The sequence below is a fragment of the Rana temporaria genome, chromosome 9 (assembly GCF_905171775.1).
Source record: "Rana temporaria chromosome 9, aRanTem1.1, whole genome shotgun sequence".
Classification (NCBI taxonomy): domain Eukaryota; kingdom Metazoa; phylum Chordata; class Amphibia; order Anura; family Ranidae; genus Rana; species Rana temporaria.
Window position 1 is genome coordinate 166,549,770 of NC_053497.1, and position 27,865 is coordinate 166,577,634.

At 47.3% G+C, this 27,865-nt stretch overlaps 2 protein-coding genes across 5 annotated transcripts in view; one reads left to right on the forward strand and one right to left on the reverse strand.

The window, feature by feature from the left end:
• LOC120914292 (saoe class I histocompatibility antigen, A alpha chain-like) overlaps positions 1–27,865 on the reverse strand; it is a 583,050-nt gene that overhangs the window by 434,063 nt on the left and 121,122 nt on the right. The window lies entirely within an intron of this gene.
• The window catches only part of LOC120914291 (class I histocompatibility antigen, F10 alpha chain-like), an 82,120-nt gene that overhangs the window by 6,856 nt on the left and 47,399 nt on the right, over positions 1–27,865 (forward strand). For 3 of the 4 annotated variants that reach the window (XR_005743653.1, XR_005743652.1, XM_040324921.1), the window contains exons 2-3: positions 2,777–3,037; positions 26,503–26,781. Coding sequence is in view for 1 of the 4 variants with exons in the window: in XM_040324921.1 (XP_040180855.1) it covers positions 2,777–3,037; positions 26,503–26,781 (540 nt within the window). In the remaining 3 variants the exon portion in view is untranslated. The remainder of the gene's footprint in view (positions 1–2,776; positions 3,038–26,502; positions 26,782–27,865) is intronic. The other variant, XR_005743654.1, reaches the window with a different exon arrangement.

Here is a 27,865-nt window from a genome sequence, read left to right on the forward strand (position 1 = left end):
GACGGAGGATGATTGACGGCCGGCTCTGGCACGTCACGCTTCTCCGGAAATAGCCGAAATAGGCTTGGCTCTTCACGGCGCCTGCGCATAGTCTGTGCGCAGGCGCCGTATAGCGCCGTGAAGAGCCGAGACCTACTCCGGCTGTCTTCGGGGAGCGTGACGTGCCAGAGCCCGGCCGACAATCATCCTCCGTCTGGATAGGAACGCCCATTCCCCGCGGGGAGTCGGAATCTTCAATGTACGATTGTACAGTGAGTACCGGGCTAAAAAAATCAAGACAAGAAGGCATATACTGTAGCTCGCGCTACTATGCCTAATTTTATGCTAAAATGTTGCTATGGAGGGTGAACCACCGCTTTAAATGGATTTTTGGGCTGTTTTTCTTGGAGCATGTTTTTCACTTTGATATATGTACTTTAGCACTTTATATCATCATTTTGTTTGCACAAATGTGCACAAAATTTGGTTGTTACTAACTTTTCTAATCATCCTTTCGTTATCACCTGAAGTTGGTTTGCTGGACCTTTTGGTTCCATTCACATAAGGGACTTTTTTCACTCTATTTTTCCACCTTGGGAAATTAATAAATTTTTCTGGATCTCATTATCTGATGGTTTTATTTTATTACCTTGGATCTCATTAACATCACTTTTCCCATCCCCCTCAATAATGCATTGATGTTTGGGGATTAGAAATTAGGAGTGAAACATTTTCACGTTATTATATATATATATATATATATATATATATATATAATATATATATATATATATATATATATAATTATTATTATATACAACATTTTAGCTGGAAAATTAGGGGGTCGTCATACGCCGGCAAAAAAAAAGTTAGTTTCTTTGCTGAGTAACTAATTACTTTGCCAATGTAGTAAATGAGTCACTAACTCAATTACTTTTTCGGACAAGTAATTTGTAACTGTAACTAATTACTTTTTTAAAGGAAGATGAGCAACACTGCTCCTCATACATCTTCGCTATCTACCTCAAGTTTTCACTGTTTACCATGTTGGGTAAAATAAAAGCACAAGAAAAGACACCTGCTGTTTGGACATTCCATCATTGCTGCTCTCATCATCATCAACCCCTCGACATCACAGAGGTAACACCCATCCCAATCTATAACCAGCGGCTCCTGCGGGGGTGAACGCTACAGTTGTACTAGGGTGGAGCTGTTGGAATGTATCAAGATGGTAAAGAGGAGCTTCAGGGTCCCCCAAAAAACGAATGCCCCGTACACACGATCCGATTATCTCACGTCGAATCTGATGAGTTTACTAAAGTCCCGAAAATTCTCGTACGACAGAATACAAATTCTGAAGTGATGTCATGTGTTTGTATTTGTATTGCATTTTCGAACAACGGCTGTACTGATAAAACGAAAATCGTACCATCTGGCATCGTACGAAAACAAATTCTGCGCTTTTTCCGATAGAATAATATCGGATGATCTGTCCTGATCGGCTATGGAAAGCTCTGTACTAGCAATCCGATTATCGTACGATCGATTCAAATGCAGCATTTTTCGTACGATTTTCGGATCGTGTGTACGGGGCTTAAAGCGGGGGTTCACCCTGTTAAAAAAAAAAAAAATGTTTTTTTTTATTAGACCATTACATTCGGCATCGTAGCGCGAGCTACGGTATGCCGGTCTTACATTTTTTATCCCCGTACTCACTGTGCTATGGCTCATTGAAGATTCCGGGGAATGGGCGTTCCTATGGTGAGAGAAGGTGATTGACGGCCGGCCCTGGCACGTCACGCTTCTCCGGAAATAGCCGAAATAGGCTTGGCTATTCACAGGCTATTAGCCTGTGCGCACGCGCCGTGAAGAGCCGAGACCTACTCCGGCTGTCTTCGGGGAGCGTGACGTGCCAGAGCCGGCCGTCAATCATCCTCCCTCTCCATAGGCACGCCCATTCCCCGCGGGAGTCGGATTCTTCAATGAGCGATAGCACAGTGAGTACGGGGATTAAAAATTTAAGACCGGCATACCGTAGCTCGCGCTACGATGCCGAATGTAATGGTCTAATGATGTGAAGGAGGGTGAACCACCGCTTTAAGTCAACAGCTGTATACTGTATCTACTGACCTTCATTATTAGCTCACCTGTCTGGGCATTCAGTGGTGTCCTCATCCAAGCCCATTCTTCAATGGCTATCGGGTGCTGGCGCCGCAAACTTGACTAAGGCAAACAACCGGTTTCCTACGGCGCATGCCTGAAGCGCGCTGTGCGTTGTGAATGGGCTGCATTTCACAGGTCCCAGAAAGCTGCGGGGGAAGGAAGGGGGCTGACCTTCCAGCTCAGTTCACCATGGCAAACTTGGCCAGAAGTGGGAGTGTGTACCTGTCAAAACCACTTAAAGGGGTTGTAAAGCTACAATGTTTTTCCCTAAATATCTTCCTTTACCTTAGTGCAGTCCTCCTTCACTTACCTCATCCTACCATTTTGCTTTTAAATGTCCTTATTTCTTCTGAGAAATCCTCATTTCCTGTTCTTCTGTCTGTAACTACACACAGTAATGCAAGGCTTTCTCCCTGGTGTGGAGTGTCGTGCTCACCCCCTCCCTTGGGCTACAGGAGAGTCAGGACGCTCTCTACGTTGCAGATAGAGAAAGAAGCTGTGTGTTATTGGGCGTCCTGACTCTCCTGTATTGTACAGGATGTATATATAACACTCTGTATGTAATCATTATATACATTATACTGTGTGATGTGTACAGGATGTATATATAACACTCTGTATGTCTCTCTATCAGACAGTCACTCTCTGCGGTATTATCACACTGGAGTCTCCTCTCCGGGATCCGGACTCCCTGTGTACTCTTCAGTCGGATATGTGGATGATTGGGAGATAGCAAATTATAACAGTGACACCCGACAGTTCCTTCCCAAGACTGAGTGGATGAAGAAATTGGGATCTGAATACTGGGAGGGACAGACACAAGCAGGTCGGAGCTCTGAGGCTGTTTCCAAGCGCAGAGTACAGACAGCGATGAGACGATTCAACCAGACTGGAGGTGAGAGAATTCTTACACATTTATTTATTAAACAAAATACATAGGACGCTGCAGACTCTGTGTATTGGTTCCAGCAGATTGTGATAATAATGTTGTCACTTTACAAAACAGATACAATTCCATGAACAGCGATCCCCAGAGAAATGTAGTGATGTCCATCTTAGTGCTGGAGGATGGGATCTGTCAGGTTTAGGGTGGCCTTGTATTAAAACATTCAGATGAAGCCCCTCCCCTATACCTCTTATGTATAAGGGGATCTGGGCCAATAAATATGTTTTTAGTAGAAGAATTGCATCCCTGTAGCTCTATATCTGTTCTGTAAAATGATCCTTTACTGAAGGTCCATACTAATCTTACAGGGAGACTGTCATGGAAAAAAAGAAAACGTGACCCCTGAGGAGCCTGCACATACCTGCAGCGGGCCCTAATACCTGATTATATGGCCTGAGCTGTTCTGGCAGGTAGAGATTTGACACTTCCTGATAATGTTGACGTTTGCCTGCCCCTTTCTACCTCTGCCACATTCCTACTGGTAAGTGAAGAAAGCAGTCATTGTGATGAGCCAAGAGGAATGTGTTGGTGAGGGATTAGCAGCATCCATCATTCCTGCCAGTCAGAGCTTTGACAGACAGAATAACGATGAATTCAACTGATGTTAGGGTGTTGAAGGCAGTGGCGGCTGGTGCTGTCTCTTCAGCCAATCAGGTGACAGGTAACCATACCCGAGCACCTAATTGGCTGAGAGGCGGGTCAGTGTTAGGAAAGCGATTTATTTGCTTCCCTAACACAACACAGCATTGCGCCCACTGTTTACCAATTTGGTAGCATATTAGAGCTCATAGCTCTAATCAGGCGCTTCCAAAAAAAAACTGCTGCTGTAATTCAGATGCCCGGTGGCCTACAAGGGGCTGGTCACCTGCTACCAGAAGTGTTAACGATAAGAGTAGTAAAAAAATGCTTACTCCAAAGTGTATATAGCTGCTGAACTTCTAGAGTGTTGCCACCATCAATGGATATGTATGTGATAAAGCGAAGCAGCGCTAAATACTGTGACCAATACTTAAATATAACGTGCTAATATATTGCAACTATAAATGGGCATACATATATATCTTATCCCAATGTGCAAAAGTGCAATCCAATGACATCAAAAATAGAATATCAAACAAATATATAAATATGTAGTCCAATAATAAAGTGCATCCAAAATTTCACAAATTAGCAAAAAAATAGTCTCTTAAAAAAAAGTGCAAAAAGGTAGAGGGGGGAAAGAGAGGGGAAGGGGGGAGTCCAGGTGTAGATGAGAAGGTGATAGCCTGTAGATGTCCTTCTATAATCCGCACCCAGTGTGTTCTAGCCTCTCACCTTAAGGGTAGACCCCCACGCTCTAGTCGTGCATTAAAGATGTTTGATCCGATAGATCCAGATTCCACGACCAACTCCTCTACTATACTTCCAATACTATCTCCAGATCCACGGGATTATAAATCTGGAGATAACATTTGAAGTATAGTAGAAGAGTTGGTCGTGGAATCTGGATTCTATGGAAAAACAGATTTGAGACCTCAGTGATCCCCTGTCCAGGATACTTCCATCAAGGAGGAAGATAGAACAATCTATCGCGATTAAACGTCTTTAACCACTTAAGGACTGCCTAACGCCGATATACGTCAGCAGAATGGCACGGCTGGGCACAATCACGTACCTGTACGTGATTGTTAAATGCCCAGCCATGACCCGTCTGAAGCTCCGTGTGCGCGGGACCCGATTACCGCCGGAGTCCTGCAATCGGTCCATGGGGCTGAAGAACGGGGAGAGGTATGTGTGTAAACACCCCTTTTCCGTACTTCACAGTGGCGCTGTCATTGATCATCTGTTCCCTGATATAGGGAAAGGCGATCAATGATGTCACACGTCCAGCCCCGCCCCCTACAGTTGGAAACACATATGAGGTCACACTTAACCCCTTCACCACCCCCTACTGGTTAACTCCCAAACTGCAATCGTCATTTTCACAGTAGACAATGCATTTTTATAGCATTTTTTGCTGTGAAAATTACAATGGTCCCAATAATGTTCCAAAATTGTCCGATGTGTCTGCCATTATGTCGCAGTCACGAAAAAAATCGCTGATCGCCACCATTAGTAGTAAAAAAATGTTTTTTTTATAAAAATGCAATAAAACTATCCCCTATTTTGTAAACGCTATAAATTTGGTGCAAGCCAATCGATAAACGCTTATTGCGATTTTTTTTTTTTTTTTTTTTTTTTTTTTACCAAAAATAGGTAGAAGAATACATATCGCCCTAAGCTGAGGGAAATTTTTTTTTTTAATATATTTTTGGGGGATATTTATTTAAGCAAAAAGTAAAAAATATTGAATTTTTTTCAAAATTGTCGCTCTATTTTTTGTTTATAGCACAACAAATAAAAACCGCAGAGGTGATCAAATAAAGCTCTATTTGTGGGAAAAAAAGGATGCTAATTTTGTTTGGGAGCCACGTCGCACGACCGCGCAATTGTCAGTTAAAGCGACGCAGTGCCGAATCGCAAAAAGGGGCCTGGTCCTTTACCTGCATTTTGCACCGGGTCTTAAGTGGTTAATGCATGACTAGACCCTAAGCAGTCTACCCTAAGCGGTCTACCCTAAGCCTGGGTTCACATTGGAGCGATTTGTCATTCAATTTGAGAGATCAAATCGCATGACAAGTTGCAGCCTATTGGCAGCAATGGCACTGTTCTAATCGGTGCGACACCGATTTTTCGGCACCGCACCGATTTGCAAAAGTAATTCCTTCACTACTTTTTGGCGATTATTTTTTTTTTGCCGATTTCAGGTGTGACATCAATAGACATCTGTGTATGAAGCCACACAGATGTTTAGTAGAAGTACCACCTCTGCGGTTTTTATTTCTTGTGCTATAAACAAAAAAAGAGGGACAAGTTTGAAAAAGAACAATATTTTTTACTTTTTGCTATAATAAAAATCCTTTTTTTTTTTTAAACAAATTTTTTCCTCAGTTTAGGCCGATATGTATTCTTTCATATTTTTGGTTAAAAAAATTGCAATAAGCGTATATTGATTGGTTTGCGCAAAAGTTATAGCGGCTACAAAATAGGGGATAGATTTATAGCATTTTTATTATTTTTTATTTTTATTTTTTACTAGTAATGGAGGCGATCAGTGATTTTTATCATGACTACGATATTGCGGCGGACATATCGGACACTTTTGAAACATTTTTGGGACCATTCACATTTATACAGCGATCAGTGCTATAAAAATGCAATGATTACTGTATAAATATAACTGGCAGGTAAGGGCGATCAAGGGATTAATGTGTTCCCTAGTGAGTGATTCTTACTGTGTGGGAAGGGGACTGACTAGGGAAGGAGACAGTTCAGTGTCCCTATGTACAAGGGACACACCATCGGTCTCATCACCCTGACAGGCTCGTGCCTCGAGACGAAGTGACCTATCACGAAACGCGTCGGGTGGAGCGAGCGACGTGCTGACGTCATCCCCCCTCATCGCTGTACTCTCAACACGAGTGGCTTTCCTGGAAATGTCCGGCCGGCGTTACAGGCTGAAATGCTTTTTATGTTTACTCAAATGTGAGTGTTTTACCTGCTTTACCTAGTTCTTAAATAAATCATCTCTGGTTTTATGCTATGTGGAGCATTTTTTCTTTTATATACTCCGCTGTTGAGCCCTGTGTGAACCTATATCTTGCCGTGGACACATCAATCTCCAGTCCCAGTGGTGTTGATACAACATTATCTAGCCCCCATAGTGGAGCGACATGCTGAGTGTGGTCCGCTAGGACCTTTGTTTCTGGTAAGCAGGTTCATATTCGGTGGTGGATTCACAAATGGTGATCAGGACCAGTTATTTGGATTGTGCACGGGTGTCTCTTTTCATCTGAACCTTTCACGGACTTCTATTCCTATCCAGACTTATTTATGGACTTTGGTCGTTTATGTCTGAACCACTTTAGATTTGCATTTTTTCATGTTCACAATTCATGTTGTTTATGAGAATATTATATGGTGTTGTGAGCAATCACCAGTTTATTATTTAGTAATACTCCGGGCTCATTGACGCCATACCCACCCAGATTTACTTGGGTGGTTTTGGCCCCCTTGCTCTGAGATATCACTACACCTGTCAAATACTGTTTTGAGTGTCATCAAGGTCACACATGATACACTATTTGGGCTGATGCCCACACATGTTTGTTTCTTATATTGAATCAATCATTATTGGTTTAGCGCAATTATTTCCTTTTTTCTTTATTTTATTATTGGACTACATATTGAAATATTTGTTTGATGGTCTATTTTTGATGTCATTGGATTGCACTTTTGCACATTGGGATAAGATATATATGTATACCCATTTATAATTGCAATATATTAGCACGTTTTATTTAAGTATTGGTCACAGTATTTAGCGCTGCTTCACTTTATCACATACAAGTTGCACCCCATGTTTTTCAATGACATCCATTCAAATATTTGTGACTTAAAAAAGGTTCCTGCACTGCTTTGCTCTGACTTTCATGTACTTGGTTGTCACAACCCCTGTTTTTAACGCATACTGTTAGACAGGTGAATTCGGTTGGTTGCTGATTGGTTGGTAAGTTGAGCTTGGTTATTCTGTGTGTTTGTCCGCCCTGTGTTCCGTGTATGCACCCTGTGTTCCGTGTATGCACTGTATGCCGTGTATGCACCCTGTGTTCCGTGTATGCACTGTATGTTATGTATGTATTTGTGTGTGTGTGTGCGTACTCTGTGTATAGTGTGTTCGGGTATTGGGAGTCGTGACAGCAAAAGAATGACCCGGTAAGGACCTGGAGGGGTTTGCGCCCCCCCCCCCCATTTTTTTTTTTATCACCGGCCACCATTCCCCTTAGATATACAGCGAACTACAATGACTGCACTTCCAAGTGCACATTCAAATGCACTTGTAGTGCAAAGTGGATTTGCCTTTCATAAATAACCCCCACTGTCTATGTGTCAGGAAATCTATAGACCTTACCTACATACAGTGGACTCATCTGGGGGTCATATGACAGTCTCCAGACCAGGTGATGAAGACAAGGCTTTGGGCACACAGAAATGATATTGTCATGAATCAGATGTGATCAGAACTGTGTGGACTGCAACAGAGGGAACCCAGACGTGTTTTAAGTGAAAATATGGTTTATTAAGGATAGTGAAATAATATATTAAAATAACAACCTCCAAAAACACTCCAACCAACACCAACAGAAACCACAAATAATAACAGTAATAGACTAATATGTACAAGTAATAAGGACAAACCGGAATCACAACAGGGCCAGGCCAGGATCGTCAAGGCAAGGTCTAATTGTCACTGCCAGGTATTTATACACATCTCCTGCAATCAGGCTCAGGTGACGCCTGATCGCAGGAGATGTCGGCCCCACACTGCCAAGAACTCCCCGCTGGTGGACGCCAGTACTGCAGCCCAAGGATCACATAATACCACCAGGTGAGAGCTCCCCTGGCAGTCAAAGACTGCAGGGAGACACCTGGTGGTGGGCCACAGTACTACACGCCAAATACCAGGCAGTATCACCAGCGGGGGGAACCTTCCCTGACAGATATATTCTTAGGGCTTTTTCATATAAGTGGCAGTTTCTACAAACCTCTGAATTGTGATCTGTGGTAAATCACTTTCCAGAGGCTGGCGGAGCAGCTGCAGTGCATTCAAAAGGTGATACTGCCACTTTATGAAATGTCCCTTATACATACCAGCAGGGCTTTTTTCTCTTTCGTTCATAGACGGACACAGCCTTCATTGACCTTAGGGTTATGCTTCTTCCTATCTGGAGATTTAGGCAGAATTCTACAGCACTTAAGGTGTTAAAAACTTTCCTTCATGCCGCTCCTCCCAGGGGGAGTGGCTCCCCCAGGCATAACCCACACCCTGCTCTAGCAGCCTCAGTTTGTTTTCTGCCTAACGACAGGAGGTCAGGCTCTCTCTGGAGTTCCTGGACTCTGGAGTTTTTTTCTTGCGATTTTTCTCGCTTTTATTATTTTGTTCCTGCGTTTTTGAATCCTGTGATTCTTCTATCAACAGCCGACTGGGTGACAGGCTGGGTCCTCGACCCTTGTAGTCCCCCCAGGTTCGGCCTTCGAGCGTGTGCCGGCCCTCAGCTCAGCTTTGGGACGTCCACGACAGGCCCCGTTGCTCCAGGGGCGGCCGGGGAACTTCGGTTCTAGGGCGCACATATGACCGGTCTCTATGGCCTTGTCACAGTGTGTCTGGCCGACAGCCATGCTGTTCGCGGACGTTGGTTCTGTCTGGGATACCTCCAGCTGGGTAGTCGCAGGACGGGTAAGTAGTGGCCTCTTACTCAGGTAAGTGGTCTGGCTGGAATTTTTCCCTTGGGAGGTCGACTGAGGGTTTTTTCCCTGCTTTCCTCTCTCCCTTATTCCTCTCCCTCCTTCCCCCTTGGGGTGACGGCTGTGCTTTGTTTTTTTTTTCTGGGGCTCATGTTCACTGGACCCGTGGTATGGCGGGGGCTGTTTGTGTCACTGCAGGGGACTGTGGTGTACTTTTCTGGGCGTTGGCTGTGTGGTGATTTTTGTGTGCTGACAGTTTGAGGTACACTGTCTTTTTAAATCTGCGCCACAGCGGCCATTTTGCCAGAGCCGCGATTGCATTGTTCGGCGGCCATTTTCTTGTGGCCAGCGCTGTTTTCAGCTCTAGTTTGGCCTCTTGTGGCGGTTTCGACAGGGAAAAAGACCGCGAATCCGTCTGAGGGGACAGACGCATCGCTGCAGCTCTACCAGCACAGCTTGTCCTTCACAGACCGCGCTATACCGGGAGGGTGGTGAGTCCCAGAGGCCCCCCATACTGTTCTGGCAGCCAGGAGGTGACCTGTGGGGAATTTTTTTCCTGCTTTAGCAGTGGGGGTGACACGGCAGCTGCACTATGGAGCCTGAATCAGGCCCCTCATTCCTAACAATGCTGGAGTTAACCCTTAACGCCCCTTCCCCTGCCACATCTGTTGAGGCAATGTCGGCTGTCCTGGAGTCTTTTCTCACCAGGTTTGAAGCAGCCAGTGCTCGGTTGGGGGGCTTCTGGGGATGTCTCTGACACAGAATCAGATCATGCTATTAGTGCTTCTGGTTCTGTAATGTTGGAAGATGCGGGCTTAACCCACATGGACAGCGAGGATGACTCTGCTGCGGAGTCTGCTGACAAGGAATTTGTTGGAGCTCTTATTACAGCGGTGCATGAGACTCTACATATTGAGGATGCGGCGGAGACACTAGCGGTGTCAGTCCCTTTTGGGTTCCGCAAACCACCGCGTGCCGCTAAAGTATTCCCCTGTGTTCCTTATTTGGACAATATGTTATATAAGGAATGGGATACGCCGCAAAAAGCTTTTACTGTTCCTAAAAGCTTTGCTACCCGTTACCCCCTTGAGGAGGACTTCTTAAAAAAGTGGGTCTCTCCTTCGTCAGTGAACCCTCCTGTGTCCAGACTGAGCAAGGCTACTACGTTGCCTGTGGAGGGGGCTCCTGCATTCTTTTTTTTTTTTTCTTTTTTTTTTTTTTTTTCACGTCAGACTCTGCTCACATATGGCCGAGAGGCTAGCTCACGGTTCGCCCGCCCTTAGCATCTCTCTTGCGGCTTCGCATCATTCGTGGGTTTTTGTTTATTTTTTTTTTTTTTTTTGTGTTGTTTTTTTTTTTTTTTGATATTACTGATTTAACATTTTTAAACTGTTAAGTTGGTGTTTTCCCGCTTGACGAATCTAACTACATTAGCATATCGTTATTATTCCCCCCTTTTTTTTTTTTTTTTTTTTCCTCCCCTTTTCCCCCCCCCCCCCCCCCCCTTTTCCTCCCCCCTCCCCCCCCCCCCCCCCCCCGGATCTGTGTGCCATGCAATCTTCTTTTTTGGTTTTTCATCTTTCTGCTTCTGTCGTTCCCTGGACGAACTTTTCTGTGGATTTGAACACTTTCCACTTTTCCCAAACCATCCTGTTTCTGTCCTCTTCTCCTAACTCTCTGCAGGCAAGATACTCCATCTCTTCTATATATTCCACCCTTTCTATCCACTCTTTAATTGATGGCCTCTTTGGGTGTAACCAATTTTTGGGGATCAGAGCCTTAGCTGCGTTTAACAACACTGGGACCAGAGTTGTTCCATATTGTTTTTTTGTTTTTTCAGTTCCGTGAAACAAACAGGTCAGCGGGCTACATAGAATCGTCTCTCCTGTTATTTCTGCGATATATTTCAAGATTTCTTTCCAATATTCCTGCATTCTCGGGCAGTCCCACCATATATGTAGTGTTGTTCCTTTTTGTTTACAGTTTCTCCAACATAACTCTGAGTTTCTAGGGTGGATCTTATTCATTCTTGATGGGGTCATGTGCCATCGCACCATACATTTATAATTTGCTTCTATGGTGGTGATGTCCGCGGCATGGTTATATACTGCACCTATCATTTGTGTTTTATCAATTTTTTTACCAATGTCGCTTTCCCATTTTTCTAAAAAGGGCAATGCTTCCTGGGTCTCGAGTTCTGTTAGTATCCCGTATACCTTTGATATACCGTGTATCAGGGGCTTGTCCATGCTGCATATTTTTTCTATTGGATATAGTGTCTTGTCTTCCCTAATTGGTTGTGGTAGTGTGCTCACAAAATGTTTTAACTGCATATACTCCCATTCACTCATGCTTTGTTCCCCTTCCCCTATTTTTATCTCTTGTCTAAGTTTAATTTTTCCCCGTGTAACAATATCTTTTAATTTTTTCTCCCCTAAGTGTTTTCCAAAACGTGTTCCGTTACCTGGTGGAAAAAAATTTGTGCCTGCTAATGGGATTAATGGAGAGTTATACTCCCATTTTTCCCGTCTCAATATTGTGTCCCATATCCTAAATACGTTCCTTGTTATGTTGTGTGTGTTCGTGCTAAGTTCCCTCATTTTCGGTGGTATCCATACATTTCTATTTAATAGTGTCCCACTTAATATTTCTTCCATACGTACCCATTTTTTTTGTGTATGTGCGTTTGTCCATTCTACCAACCTAGCTAAGTTTACAGCAAAATAATATCTTTTTATATCGGGGAGCCTTCAACCTTCATCAGATCTCTAAGCTGGGTCCTCTTTACAATAATTTCATGATATATTTCATTTTCTCCTCGTTCTTTATGCATTTGCTCCAGTTCAAATAGCTCAGTTGTTAATTTTTTCATGTTTAATTTCCTTATCTTTTTTTTCCCTGCTCCTATTGAGATTAATTTCCCTCTGATGTATGCCTTATGGGCCTCCCAAACGGTAGCTACCCTTACTTCAGGTGTGTTGTTAAGGGTGAAATATTGATCCAATTCCATTCTCACTATGTTGTTTACCTCTATATCCTCTATAAGTTCTTCATTCAGGTTCCATGATCCTTTTCTTTGCTCTATTTCTTTGAATCTAATTTCCGCTATAACAGGAGCGTGATCTGAGATTGTAGATACCCCTATCGAAGTATCTACTACCTCTTCCAATAACTCATGGTCTACCAATATATAGTCCAGTCTTGAGTATGTTCCGTGTACGGAGGAATAGTAAGTGTAGTCTCTTTTATTTGGATATGTAATCCTCCAGGGATCTATTAAACAGTAGCTATGCATTTTTTTTCTTAATATTCTAAGCTGTTTAATATTTCGCCTCTGAGCCCCGGATGTACTGTCAAGTTCATAGTCCATTGAGAGATTGAAATCTCCTGCTAGTATTACATGTCCTATTTTAAAGTCCATTAAGGCATTCAAAATCCCCCTCAGATATTTATGCGGTTGGCTGTTTGGACAGTAAATATTTGCTAACGTGTATTTTTTCCCTTGGAGTACTCCTTTTAGAAACAAATAACGACCTTCCGGGTCTACTTTCCTCTCTTCCACTGTAAAGGAGATATTCTTCCCTATTCCTATGGCGACCCCTTTTGCTCTCCTCTTTGGGGAGTCCCCGTAGTACCAACTAGGAACTGCCCGAGAATACAATCTGACATTAGAGTCCAGCGTTATGTGTGTCTCTTGCAGGAAAACTATTTCAGCGGAATGCCTTTCAACTTCTCTTAGTACCATATGTCTTTTTTCGGGGCAACTGAGACCTCTTACGTTATATGTTAAGAACTTTATGTTTGTCATATTTTTTTTTTTTTTTTTTCCCTCTGTCTTGGGTATGTATGTTCTTTCCTACTGCATGACACACAGATCTGAATCCCTTTCCCCCCCTCTCTAATCTTCCCCTCTCCCTTCCCACCCGATCTCCTCCCTCCCCTCCCTTCTCCCTCCCCCCCCTCCCTTCCAATTGTACCTTGCCCCCTTGTTCTTCTTTTGGGCCTTTCTCCTCCCCCCCCCCCCCCCCCTTCGATCCCTGACCTGCTGGTCATTTTTAGAGCTTTTTCTATTTGGCGCTCCTGGCGCTCTTTTGCTCCTCAGGCTGAGGTGGAGTTCTATTTTAGCCCGGTCTCCTGTCCCCCTATACTAGGGAACTGGTGAAGAAGCACTCTCTGGGTCTCCCCTCTCCCCGGTCCGACTCCGATAGCTTACTATGTTGACCCTCCCCGTTTCCCCCCCCCCCACAGCCCCCTCTCCCACAATTCCCCTCCTCCCCGGCCGATCAACGCTAATAATTTCTTGGTATTGGGATGCCTAAACTATGACAAAATTCTGGTATTTCCTCCAAAAACCTCAGTCTTGCCGAAACACCATTTTTTCTGCCTATTAGGCACGCTGGAAATCCCCAATTATACTGAATATTATGCTCCTGCAGGACACCTAGCAATGGTTTTAAACTTCTTCTTCGTTTTAACGTCTCTTGTGACAAATCTTGATAAATTTGAATATTATGTTGATCGTATCCTAACGGCGACTTCCCTCTCAGTTTTCTCCATAGCTGGTTTTTCTCTTCCCAACTTTCAAAACGCACAATAATGTCCCTTGGGTAATCCTGTGCTCTCTCCCTAGGACGTCTTATTCTGTGTGCTCGATCTATTCTGAGTGGGGAAGTTGTTTCTCTCTCTAAAATTGGATTACAGATTTTTCTTATTATTTCTGGGAGGTCCTCGGCTTGTGTCGTTTCTGGAACACCGCGTATTCTTATATTCTTTCTTCTATCTCTGTTCTCTTGATCTTCTAATTTATACGCCTGTTCTCGTTGGTTTATTTTTAATGCTTTTATTTCATCCTCTAGTTTTTTAAATGAGATTACATTATGGTCAACTTTTTTCTCCACTTCCTCCACTCTTTCCAATATATGCCCCATGTTTTTCTCCATTTTTTCCATTTGCGTTTTGAGTGATCTTTCTAACGCAGCGAACATGCCTTCCATCTCCCTTTTTGTTGGCAAAAGTGTCATATCCTGCGTTTCTTCCTTATTGCCCTGTTCGAGGTCTGTTTCTTTGTCTGTTTCTCTATCTTGGTCTGTTCTAATCTCTGAGAGTGACTCTGAGAGTATTTCTGAGTCTGCCAAGGTATTCGCGGGCCCTTTTTTCTTATCTTTTTTCTTTTCTTTTTCTGCTTGGCCTCCTCTACCAATTGGTGGTTTTTCTATGTGCTGATTATCTCCATTTGTCCCATGGATCACAAATTTACACATCGGGCCTGGGCTTTGACTTAAGCCGGGGACCTTTGGGATTGCCCCACCTTTCACTGTTTTTCCCCTTGTGGTCATCCTCACACCTGGGTTGTAACTGCGTCACTTTAGAGAGATTCTATGGGAAGACCGTTTGAGCTTGTGGTTGGTGTCTACTGCACAAGACAATTCCCTTTGATGTTTCTTATATCTTAATTTATAGTTGTTATAGTATTTCTAATCTTTAGCTTGACTTGGAGCTATTAGGAGCACCCAACTCGTATACTGACCCCCCCTCTTGTCGGTCTCCAGCGCCCGTATACCTCAAGGACCTCCTTCTACGGGTTTTCAGGGCTCAATGGTCTGTTTACTTGCACTGTGTACTACGCTTTTACAGTTATATCTGCAAGGGATTTTTAAACACGTTTTCTGCCGACTCGCCTATATATTGTGAATACTGAGGTATAACGTGAAAAGAGTACAATATATGTTGCATATAGCACCAAACAGTGCCTTTTGATGTTTCATTTATCACAGTTTAGGGTTGCTATAATTTTTCCGCTCTTTGTCTTTGGCCTTGGATAAGGGTATTCGGAGCCACAAGCAAGTGTACTGGCCCCCCTCTTCTCTGCGATTTTGGTGCCCGTCTATTGAATATGGTGCGCCCAAAAAAAAAAAAAAAAAAAAAAAAAAAAAAAACACCAACGTTCCGTATGTCTCGTTTTGCAAAAAAAAAAAAAAAAAAAAAAGTTTTTCACTGTGTTTTTTAATTAACCCCCATGGGAAGAGGGAAAGTATCAAGAGGGAACCACCGGGGAGACTATAAAGTTACCGACATCTTTACAGACACTTCAAATGACAGTGTTGCACACATGTCCCTTATGAGCATTATTTCATGCTTTCATGTCAGTCCCATCCATTTGTCAATCTCCTCAGAAAGAGGTATCCAATTCGTGTATTTCTTTTTCTTAGTTCATATTTAAAAGGACATTTGTACTCACCACTTTGCTGGATGAAGTGTGCTCATAGAATGTACTCACCAGTCCAATAGTTGTCTGACTAGGAAGTGCTTACAAGCTGCTGCAGTGAGTTTCCAGGTTGTTTCTGTACCTACTTTTATGGCTTTGGCTTTGGCTTTGATGATGGGGCCAGTGCCTCACTTCGCTGGGCTGCAAGCTATGGGGCCACTGGGCCACCTGATACTGCGTGACTGCGTGACGTCCCCTCCCCCCAGGCCCCCTCCCGAAGCCGCACGGCACACCTCCGCAGCTCATCCACCCGCCCGCTCCAGAGAACCAGGCAGACCAGGCAGACCAGGGAGACGCAGCACCGGCCGACACAATGCAGCACCGCCGCACCGCCAGCCAGCCTGCAAGCCAGGGAAACCAGGGGAGCCGCCCAGCCCACACAACAGCTCACCCGCCAGGTTAGCAGTTCGGGGAGACCCGTGCAAGTCCGTTTCGGCCGACCGGCCGGGAGCTACAATCCGATGGGGGGGAGGAGGAAGGGAGGGGGGGGGGACTCTTCAGTGGAGGGAGCGGGGGATCCAGCTCACGCTCATATCGACATCAGTTCGGAGCAGGACCGGAGAGCAGGCATCCCGTCTAGCTACTCCTCCACACTGACCGCGCCATCTCTAGACTCCTCCCTCGCTCCGGCTCCTGCATTCAAGGACCCCGCTGATAGGAGAGTGGAGGCCGTGGGCGCTCCCTATTCTCGGTAGTGGGTTCGGTGGTGAGGCCGGCTCTGGCCGGGACCCTGGTGGCGCAAACCCTGACTGAAAGAGCTAAGCTCCTGCTGCAGGAGCTGGAGGTCCAAGGTGCTTCCGAGTCCTCTAGGGACCTGGCTGAACAATTGGTTCAGGGCCAAAAATTTCTCTGCGAGGCAAACATGGATATGTTGCCTTTGCTTTCCAGGGCTTCCGTCTACGCAGTGGTTCTGCGCTGCCTTTTGTGGCTAAAATGCTGGTCGGCTGACCAGTCCTCAAAAAAGGCCTTGGTGGATTTGCCCTTTAAGGGCGAACGGCTTTTTGGGGCGTCCCTGGATGACATCATAAAGGATGCCACGGGGGGTAAGAGCACGTTGCTCCCGCAGTCTGGGAAGGGTAAGGAACCTCGCCGCAAGCCAGGTCCTACTTTTACTACTCCTAAGCGTTTTTTTCGTGCGCCCAGCACGACAGGAAAAGGTCCGCAAGGTTCTAGAGCCCCTGCTGCAGGGCGAAAGCGCCCCTGGTTCAACAAACCCAACAAGCCTGCGGACAAACCTGCTTCTGCATGAAGGTCCGCCCCCGCCCGCGTCTCGGGTGGGGGGACGGCTTCATGAATTCGCGGATCGGTGGAAGTCTCTTCTATCCGACCGTTGGGTTTGCGAGGTGGTTGCCTCGGGGTACAAGATAGAGTTTCTTTCTTGCCCCCCAAACAGATTTTTTCCCTCCAACCTCCAGCTTCCTCCGGATCGTCGGCTAGCCCTGTCCGGGGCTGTCCAGGATCTTCTGGACAGGGGGGTGGTTGTGCCGGTTCCCTCGCAGGAATGGTTTCAGGGGTTCTACTCCAATCTGTTCGTGGTCCCCAAGAAGGGAGGGGTTCGCCCTATCCTGGACCTAAAGGCCCTCAACTCCTTTGTCAAAGTGCAAAGATTCAGGATGGAGTCGGTCCGATCGATCATAGCAGCCCTCCACCAGGGGGACTTCATGGCGTCTTTGGACATCATGGACGCATACCTGCATGTTCCCATTTGCTCAAGACACCAGAGGTATCTGCGCTTAGCGATCGGAGAGGACCACTTTCAGTTTGTGGCCCTCCCGTTCGGTCTGGCTTTGGCGCCACGGGTTTTTACCAAGGTGCTCGCCCCGATCCTGGCCTTGCTGAGGCAGCGAGGGATCACTATCGTGGGATACCTGGACGACCTTCTCCTGAGATCTTCTTCAGGCTCAGAGTTAGAGGAGGACGTGTCCATCACGTGTCGGACTCTCCAAGAGTTCGGCTGTGTAACGGCTACCCACTGGTGTGAGGGTCTGAGCCGTTGGAGACGTCCTTTTCCCTGGCAAGCTGCGATATGCAGGTACCGCCGGTATATCCCATCGAACGCCCTTCCAAGAAACGAGACGGGCTACGTTTGAAGGGTCAAGCAGACTGACTTTATTTGGCATATTTCACCTGCTTATATCTGCTTACAACTGTTACAAGAACAATGACAGTTTCCGCCCCCCCCCTTCACCCAGTAGGGGGCTTCAACACAGACCCCCTGAAACAATGACATCTCCTTGAATTAATCACTTGACCAGTCTCTAGACACTTTGGCACCGCAAACCACTTAACATTTTCTGGCCAGGCACATTCCTTTCTCAATAGAATTCAATTAACCTTTAAAACAATTATCACTCACACATAATCCCCATCAGCATACACCTCACAGGGGGGCTGTTTACCTGCACACAAGAGAGAGTTCATTAGCTATGCGAAGGGAACATTAGCATTCAGCAATGAAAGAGACTTGTCCAATTAACCCTTTGAGCTCAGAATACAATGTGGTACATCCAATTGTGACAAACCATGCAGTTCCTTGTAGTCCTTCCTGCATGAAGATTATAACTGTCCCGGCAGCATGCATATGTCCGTTATACTACTCCCCTTTTGTGGAACACTCCGGCAGACCCGGATTGATCTTTTTCGGATCAACTTGGGGATGTCCGGTCTGCTGTTAGGGTAAAAGTTCCGTTTGCCTGGACAGTCCGTCGGCATTCCCATTGAATCTGCCAGGGCGGTATTGGATAGAAAAATTGTAGGGTTGTAGGGCCAAGCTCCATCTTAGCAGGCGCCCATTATCTCCGGCTACCCGGTTCAGCCATACTAGGGGGTTATGGTCCGTGATCAGGGTGAATTCCTGACCATACAGGTAGGGTGTGTGCTTCTTTAAAGCCCAAACCAGGGCTAAACATTCCTTTTCCACGGCCGCGTAGCTCACTTCCCTGGGTAACAATTTTCTCCTCCATCCTCCCCGATCTGGCTTAGAACTGCCCCAGGTCCGTACATGGACGCATCTGTATGAACGACAAATCTTTTGTTAGGGACGGGGGCAGATAGGACAGGTGCGTTGATCAATGCTTGTTTCAAGGTTTGGAATGCTGTTTCACAGGCGGGAGACCACAGGACTACTCTAGGCAAATTCTTTTTGGTCAAATCCGTCAGGGGTTTGGCAATGGTACTGTAGTCAGGGACAAATTTTCTGTAATACCCCGCTGTCCCTAGAAATTCCAGTACCTGGGTCTTAGTGTGGGGTGTTGGCCAATTGGCTACAGCCTCAACCTTAGCGGGTTCTGGTCGTTGTTTCCCACACCCCACTCTGTGTCCCAAGTACTGGACTTCTGCCATCCCGAAATTACATTTTTCTGGTTTCAGGGTTAGGCCCGTGGCCCTAATCTGATCCAGTACAGCCTCAACATGCCTCAAGTGTTCCCCCCAAGTCTCACTATAGATTGCAATGTCATCCAGGTACGCGCAAGCGAAATCCTGGAAGCCATCAAGGAGGCGGTCCACTAAGCGCTGAAATGTGGCTGGGGCGTTCTTCATCCCAAATGGCATGACCTTGAACTGGAATAAGCCAAATGGGGTGACAAATGCCGACTTAGGGATAGCCTCCTTGGACAGGGGAATCTGCCAATACCCTTTGCATAAATCGATTGTGGTCAGATAACGTCCCCTGGCAATATGATCTAATAGCTCGTCTACTCGGGGCATGGGGTAGGCATCTGTCACGGTTTTGTCATTGAGGCATCGGTAATCGACACAGAATCGGGTTGTTCCTTCCTTTTTGGGTACTAGGACAACGGGCGAGGCCCAGGGGCTGTCAGATGGTTCTATGATCCCCAGTCTTAACATTTCTTGTATTTCCTTCCTCATCTCCTCTTTTACTGCCTCAGGGATTCTGTAGGGAGTCTGTCTGAGAGGGTTTTGTCCTGGGGTCTCTACGTAGTGAGTCGCTAAGAGAGTGTACCCGGGCTCCTGGGAAAATGTCAGTCCTTTCTCAGTTATCAATTGTCGCATCTGTCCCTTTTCTGCGGGAGGTAACTGCTCCCCTAGCTGTATCGTATTGAGCAGAGTCTTAGGTTCCAAATCTGCTAATAGATCTGGGATGGGTAAGCTGTCAGGGTCTTCAGTGGCTGGAATACATATGGCTGCTACATCTTCTGGTCTTTCTTGATACTCTTTTAATAAGTTTACATGAAAGGACTTCTGGACCCTTTCATCTTGGCTGCTGGCGATTACATATGTAGTATGGCAGACTTGCGCTACCACTTTGTAAGGGCCCTGCCATGAGGTCTGGAGCTTATTCCCTTTGACAGGCCTAAGCACCAGCACCTTCTGGCCCACTTGAAACGTTCTCTGACGGGCGCCCCGGTCGTACCAGTGTTTGTCGTCCCTGGGCCGTTTGGAGATGGTCCCGTGCCATCCGAGCTAACTGTTCCATGCGGTCCCGCATTTCCAGCACATATGGCACAATGGGGACACCTTCATGTTCTGTCTCGCCCTCCCAGTGCTCCCGGATGAGGTCGAGGGGGCCTCGCACTCTCCGTCCATAGAGCAGCTCGAAGGGGGAGAACCCTGTGGATTCCTGCGGTACCTCTCGATAGGCAAACAAGAGGTGCGGCAAAAATCGCTCCCAGTCTCTGTATTCCGCCGTAAAGGTCCGCAGCAATTGCTTGAGGGTACCATTAAAGCGTTCACAGAGACCGTTGGTCTGAGGGTGGTACGGTGAACTAAGCAGGGTCTTAATACCGCAGACCTTCCATAACTGTTGGGTTAGGTCTGCAGTAAACTGGGTCCCTCGGTCGGACAGGATTTCCTGAGGGAACCCCACTCGGGTGAATATCCCGAGGAGCGCACTGGCAACAGTGTCCGCCTGAATATTCGTCAGAGCGACGACCTCCGGGTAGCGGGTAGCATAGTCTACTACGGTAAGAATGTATTTCTTACCTGAGGGACTGGGGTTAGGTAGAGGTCCCACTAGGTCGACTGCTACCCTGCTAAACGGTTCCTCGATCACGGGCATAGGTGACAGTCGAGCCTTAGGGTGGTCCCCTCTTTTTCCTATCCGTTGGCATACGTCACAGGTGCTGCAGTAACGTCGCACATCCTTCGAGATCCCCGGCCAAAAGAAAGTCTGGGTGATCCTGTAGGTGGTGCGGTTACCCCCTAGGTGCCCTGCCAACGGAATGTCGTGGCCGATTCGGAGAAGTTCCAACCGGTACTTTCTGGGTACCACTAGTTGGCGCTTTTGCGAAGGGACACCGCCTCTCTTTCTGCCTTCAGTCAATCTGTATAACCTGTCACCCTCCCATATAAAACGTTCCCGCTCATCCCCTCTACTGTCTGCTAATTCTCGATACTTTTGAAGGGTGGAGTCCTCCCTAGTTTCCCTCCCAAATTCCTCTGGGGTGTCCCAAGTTATGGGTCTCTCTACCGTAGTGGGGTTACATGTCGGTTCTTGGCTTACCTGGGTCTCCTGGCCTGTTGTAGGATCATCTGTGATACGGGTCTGTGAGCGGGTGGTCACGGGGCAAGCTGCATCAGGTGTAGGTAGATACGCCGAAGTCAGAGGGCCAATGTCGTTGCCCAGCACAACCTCGGCTGGTAGGTTGTCCATGATACCAACGGTGGTCTTTCCTGACCCGACTCCCCAGTCTAAGTGCACCCGGGCGGTGGGTAAGCGGAATACAGCGCCCCCTGCGACCCGGACGGCAACTGTACGAGTGGAGACGTTCTCTGGCTTTACCAGATGTTTTTGAACCAGAGTGATAGTGGCCCCGGTATCTCTCAAGCCTTGTGCTACTTGTCCATTCACCCGTACCTCCTGACGGTGATGCTGACGGTTATCCGGAGAGGCCGCTTGTATTGGGTCTGCCTCATACAAAATTCCCAGACATTCCTCCGGGCCCCCCTCGGTCTCCAGGCAGTGGGCCGCAGAGGGACGTGATGGAGTGACTTCTGTGTTGGGTGTTGTACGTCTCCAGTTGTTATTTGTAGCTCTTAGAGGGCAATAACGAGCAATATGTCCCGTGTTGCTGCAGTGATGGCACGTCACCCTAGACGAATCCCGGGGGTAGTTGTTAGGCCCCTGAGGACGTGGTGGTCCTGGTGGGACTGGAGCCCGAAACTCTGGGCGTGGGGTGACGGTTGGAGTACGTGGTTCCACCTTATGAGCCAGCCGTGTAGTACTCTGGCTTACTTTCCTTGTCTCCGCGTACTCATCTACTAGCCGAGCCGCCTCGTTTAAGTTAGCGGGACGGCGATCTCGTACCCAGTCTTGTATGGCTGCGGCCAGGTCTTGGAAGAAATGTTCCATTAGGAACAGCTGCAATACTTCCTCCCCGGTGTTGGCCTTGCACCCTTAGACCCAATGGGATGCCACCCTTTGTAACTGGTTTGCCCATTCCATGTGGGAGTCCACAGCCTTCTTCTTGGACTCCCGGAAGCGACGGCGGTAGGCTTCTGGAGTTACGGCGTATCGGGTTAGCAGCGCCTTTTTTAACTTGCTGGTATTGTAAAATATCCTCTGGAGCGAGAGCCCGATAGGCTTCATTGGCTTTGCCCGACAATTTCCCCGACAAAATAGTGACCCATTGGTCTGGTGGTACCTGGTGTAGTGAGCACTGCCTCTCAAAGTCCGCCAAATATCCATCGATTTCCTCCTCACTTTCTACAAAATTTAAATGCAGTGAACGGTATTTTCTTTCCTGTAGCAGCAGGTGGGGGGGTAGGAACTGCAGGTGTAATGGGCTGTCTAGCTCTTACCAGTTCCAGTTCTTGTCCCCTCTTGGTTTGTATCTCCTCCCTTGCTTCCCGGAACAGCTGGTTGATTAGTTCCACGGACGTTTCTGGATACAAGGATAATCTCCGCTGTACAATCCCAGTAATTACATCTTCTTCGCTGACCGGTGCAAGGGGCTCCGTTCCTTCCATGGATCCATCCATTTCGTCCAGCTCCAGCAGTTCAGCTATCAGCTCCCTCCGTGGTCTGTTGCTGGCGCTCCTACCACGAATCTCCAATAGATCTTTTAGTGTGGATTTTTTCAGCCTGGCGTACTGCGACTCCATTCAGAACTTGCTCTTTGGATAAAAGGACCATCCCACCGCTGCCAACCAATGTAACGGCTACCCACTGGTGTGAGGGTCTCAGCCGTTGGAGACGTCCTTTTCCCTGGCAAGCTGCGATATGCAGGTACCGCCGGTATATCCCATCGAACGCCCTTCCAAGAAACGAGACGGGCTACGTTTGAAGGGTCAAGCAGACTGACTTTATTTGGCATATTTCACCTGCTTATATCTGCTTACAACTGTTACAAGAACAATGACAGTTTCCGCCCCCCCCCTTCACCCAGTAGGGGGCTTCAACACAGACCCCCTGAAACAATGACATCTCCTTGAATTAATCACTTGACCAGTCTCTAGACACTTCGGCACCGCAAACCACTTAACATTTTCTGGCCAGGCACATTCCTTTCTCAATAGAATTCAATTAACCTTTAAAACAATTATCACTCACACATAATCCCCATCAGCATACACCTCACAGGGGGGCTGTTTACCTGCACACAAGAGGGAGTTCATTAGCTATGTGAAGGGAACATTAGCATTCAGCAATGAAAGAGACTTGTCCAATTAACCCTTTGAGCTCAGAATACAATGTGGTACATCCAATTGTGACAAGCCATGCAGTTCCTTGTAGTCCTTCCTGCATGAAGATTATAACTGTCCCGGCAGCATGCATATGTCTGTTACAGGCTGGATTCTGAATCTAAAAAAGTCAGTGTTGGTTCCGTCCCAGAGACTAGAACGTCTGGTTTTGGATTCGGGGGAGGCAAGAGTGTTCCTCCCATCGGAAAAACTGGAGACCCTGCATTCTGCAGTGAGACAGTTGTCGACCCAGAAGTGGTCATCTCTTCGCTTCTGCATGAGGGTTCTGGGTCTGATGGTAGCCTCCTTCAAGGCGGTTCCGTATGCTCAATTCCACACCAGGGTACTTCAGAAAGAGATTCTGTCACGTTGGAACAGGGTCCCATCTTCTCTGGATCGCCAGATTCGGTTGAGCCATCTGGCCAAGTCTTCCCTGGCGTGGTGGCTGACGTCTCCGGTGCTTCGGTCCGGGAAGTCTTTTCTTCCGTGCCTCTGGACAGTGGTCACGACGGATGCCAGCCTCTTCGGCTGGGGGGGGGCGTTGGAGTCTGCCAATCAATATTCTGGAGCTCTGAGCAATCAAGCTGTGCCTTGTCAGGTGGTCCCTGGAGCTGCATGGCCGTCCTATCAGGATCCAGTCCGACAACGCCACGGCCGTGGCGTACGTCAATCATCAGGGCGTCAGAAGGAGCTCGGCTGCAGCGACGGAGGTCGCTCACATACTTCGGTGGGCTGAAAGGTCCGTTCCGGCTCTGTCGGCCGTATACATTCCGGGGGTTCAGAATTGGCAAGCCGACTTCCTAAGTCGCACGACTCTGGATCAAGGGGAGTGGTCTCTCCACCCGGAGGTGTTTCAGTGCCTGTGCCAAAAATTGGGCACTCCAGACGTGGACCTTCTGGCGTCCCGTCTCAATCGGAAGGTGCCACGGTTCATGGCCAGGTCAAAAGACCAGTGGGCGGACGCGTCAGACGCGTTGGTGGCTCCCTGGGGTCACTATCACCTGATTTACGCTTTCCCTCCTCTAAGGCTCCTCCCTCGCCTGCTGCGCAGGGTGGAAGCCGAAGGGATTCCAACGATCCTGATCGCCCCAGACTGGCCACATCGCTCTTGGTACGCGGACCTGGTACGTCTGGTGGCAGACGCCCCCTGGCGTCTACCCCTGAGGGAAGATCTCCCGTCTCAAGGTCCGATCTTCCATCCTGCTTTACGGTCACTGGCTTTAACGGCGTGGCTGTTGAGAGCCAGGTACTGAAGGACCGGGGTCTGTCGGGCCCGGTAATCTCTACCATGCTGCGTGCACGGAAGTCCATTTCAAGAAAGATTTACCATCGTACATGGAAAGCCTACATCTCTATGTGTGAGGAGATGAAGTGGCACCCCCGTACATACGTGGTGTCCCGGATCCTGCTGTTCCTCCAGCGGGGTGTGGACCAGGCTCTTGCCTTGAGCACGATCAAGAGCCAGATTTCTGCTCTGGCTGTTTATTTTCAGCGTCCCTTGGCGGCGCACTCCCTAATTCGCACGTTTGTGCAGGGGGTCCGTCATGTGGCCCCTCCGGTGCGCCCCCCACTGCCTTCATGGGTCTTGAATTTGGTCCTCTCGGTGCTTCAGCGTGCCCCCTTTGAGGACATTCGGGAGATCCCTTTGCTGACTGTCACAGAAGGTGGTCTTTCTGGTTGCTATTACCTCTATCAGACGAGTGTCTGAGCTGGCGGCCTTGTCTTGCAAGGCCCCCTACTTGGTCATCCATCAGGATAAGGCGGTTCTGCGCCCGCAGCCCTCTTTTCTTCCGAAGGTCGTTTCGGCCTTTCACATTAATGAGGACATTGTTCTTCCATCCTTGTGTCCTCAGCCGAAGAACCCGAAGGAAGCCATCTTACATTCTTTGGATGTGGTTCGGGCCCTTCGAGTTTACTTGTCGGCGACAGCTCCGTTCCGGAAGTCGGACTCGCTGTTCGTGTCTGTGTCCGGTCCCAGTAAGGGCCTAGCTGTCTCATCGGCCACCATTTCCAGGTGGATCCGACAGGTTGTGCTTCAGGCCTATGCCCTGAAGGGGCGGGCGCCTCCCTTTCGGGTCACGGCGCATTCGACCAGGGCGATCGGGGCCTCCTGGGCTTTCCGACATCAAGCCTCTGTGTTACAGGTGTGTAAGGCTACGACCTGGTCGTCGGTCCACACTTTTTCAAAGTTTTATAAGGTGGATGTGAGTGCATCTTCTGATGCCTCCTTCGGCCGCAGGGTGTTACAGGCGGCAGTTTAAGGTTGGAGTTCCTCCGTTGAGTAACTCCGGTTTTGTTTGGGGTGTAACCTGTTTTTGCTGTGTTGTTTTTCCCACCCCTCTAATTTTTTGACACTGCTTGGGGACGTCCCTAAGGTCAATGAAGGCTGTGTCCGTCTATGAACGAAAGAGAAAAAAGGATTTTTGTACTCACCGTAAAATCCATTTCTCTGAGTTCATAGACGGACACGACACCCACCACTCCTTTGTTTGTACTGCTTGTTACATACTGAGGCTGCTAGAGCAGGGTGTGGGTTATGCCTGGGGGAGCCACGCCCCCTGGGAGGAGCGGCATGAAGGAAAGTTTTTAACACCTTAAGTGCTGTAGAATTCTGCCTAAATCTCCTGGTAGGAAGAAGCATAACCCTAAGGTCAATGAAGGCTGTGTCCGTCTATGAACTCAGAGAAATGGATTTTACGGTGAGTACAAAAATCCTTTTTTTCAGGTGGAACATGGTGGAACTCAGTTCCACCACCTCTGGCCCAGACCCTTTGGTGCCTTCTCACCGCAATCACTTGTAAACACAGAAGTCTGGTTTCTGTGTTTACAAGGGACAGCTCTGCACTCTGTATGCAGTGCAAAGCCTCCTACTGTTTGTGAAATCTGACCACACCCACTATTTGATGTGATTTGGAGGGTGTGTGTGGGGGAGGGGTTTTAGGGGGTCGTGGTTGAGTTCCAGCACCTATTGTTTGAGGGAAAAAAGCCCTGCATACCATACATGTTTCACACTCTGTGGTCCTTAATACTGTGAGGTGACATCATTTTACTTATAATATTCTTTTTAAATATTGATTACTGTAATGATTTATCATCTTTATCATCATCACTACACCATCGTTCCTCATCACACACATGACACGCTCTGATCCCGGGTCACATCTTCCTCTTCTGTCTGCAGGGATCCATATTATACAGTGGATGTACGGCTGTGAGCTGAGAGATGACGGCACCACTGAGGGGTATAATCATCATAGATATGATGGGAGAGAATTCCTGTATCTGGACACACAGAATGGGATCTTTATCCCGACCATGAATGAGGCTCAGATCACCACACAGAGAGTGAACAGTCCGGAGGAGAGATGGGGGGAGAGTTGGAAGAATTATCTGGAAAATGAATGTATAGAATGGCTGAAGAAACACATCAACAATGGGAGAGAAGATCTGGAGAAGAGAGGTGACTGCGTATACTGAATGTATATGTGTGTGTATTGTAACGATGCGGGGTGATTATATGCTCTAGTGGTGTATGCATTTTCAGGAATGATGTGGCAGCCCAATTATTTTTAAACAAAACAAACGTCACAGAAAATCTTCCCTCACAGGGGGTTCCACCATCGTTGTATAACAGATATCTCAGCCTCCTGGCTCACTCACTCTTACTTAGTCACAACTCCCTCCTGGAGCTTACTTGCTCAGCTTCGTACTGATTGGTCGCGGGACACATCTGCCTCCTGTAGACATCCACACTCAGACTTCCACCTGCAGCCTTAAGCCTCGGATTTTCCGACAACAATTGTGTGATGGAAGGGTTTTGTCGGATAAGCCGACTGTACGCTCCATCGGACAATTGTTGTCGGTATTTCCGACAACAAATGTTTTATAGCATGCTTTCAAATTTTCCGACAACAAATGTGTTCCGTAGGATTCTCCGATCGTGTGTACACAAGTCCGTCGGAAAAAAAATCCAAAGTACAAACACGCATGCTCCGAAACAATGCTAACCATCAGACAACATTAGCAGAAGTTGCCCAAAGGTAGGTGCTAAAGAGCTGAAAAACAACGTAGTTTTGTGTATGTTGGCTGAAAATTTTCTGTCATGTGTATGCAGAACAAGTTCACGGCCAACGCCCTTCGCACAAAATTCCACGGATTTGTCCGATGGAAATCTGATCGTGTGTATGAGGCTTTAGACTCCTAGAGACCACATCACCTAAAAGCCCTCCCGACTCCTACACCAGGCCACCTGCCTGTAGGGTGGAGCTGTTCCCAAGTGTGAGCCCTGAGCTGTCTTCCTGAGAGGAATATTAACCCAGAACACAGGTGTGCAATCATCATGCCTGTCTTTGCAAAAACCTGTCGGAATGTGCTAATACACACTGTGACCTGGGGTCTCCTCTCCACTATATATATTTATAATATCTCACAAAAGTAAGTACACCCCTCACATTTTTGTAAACATTTAATTCTATCTTTTCATGTGACAACACTGAAGAAATGACACTTTGCTACAATGTAAAGCAGTGAGTGTACAGCTTGTA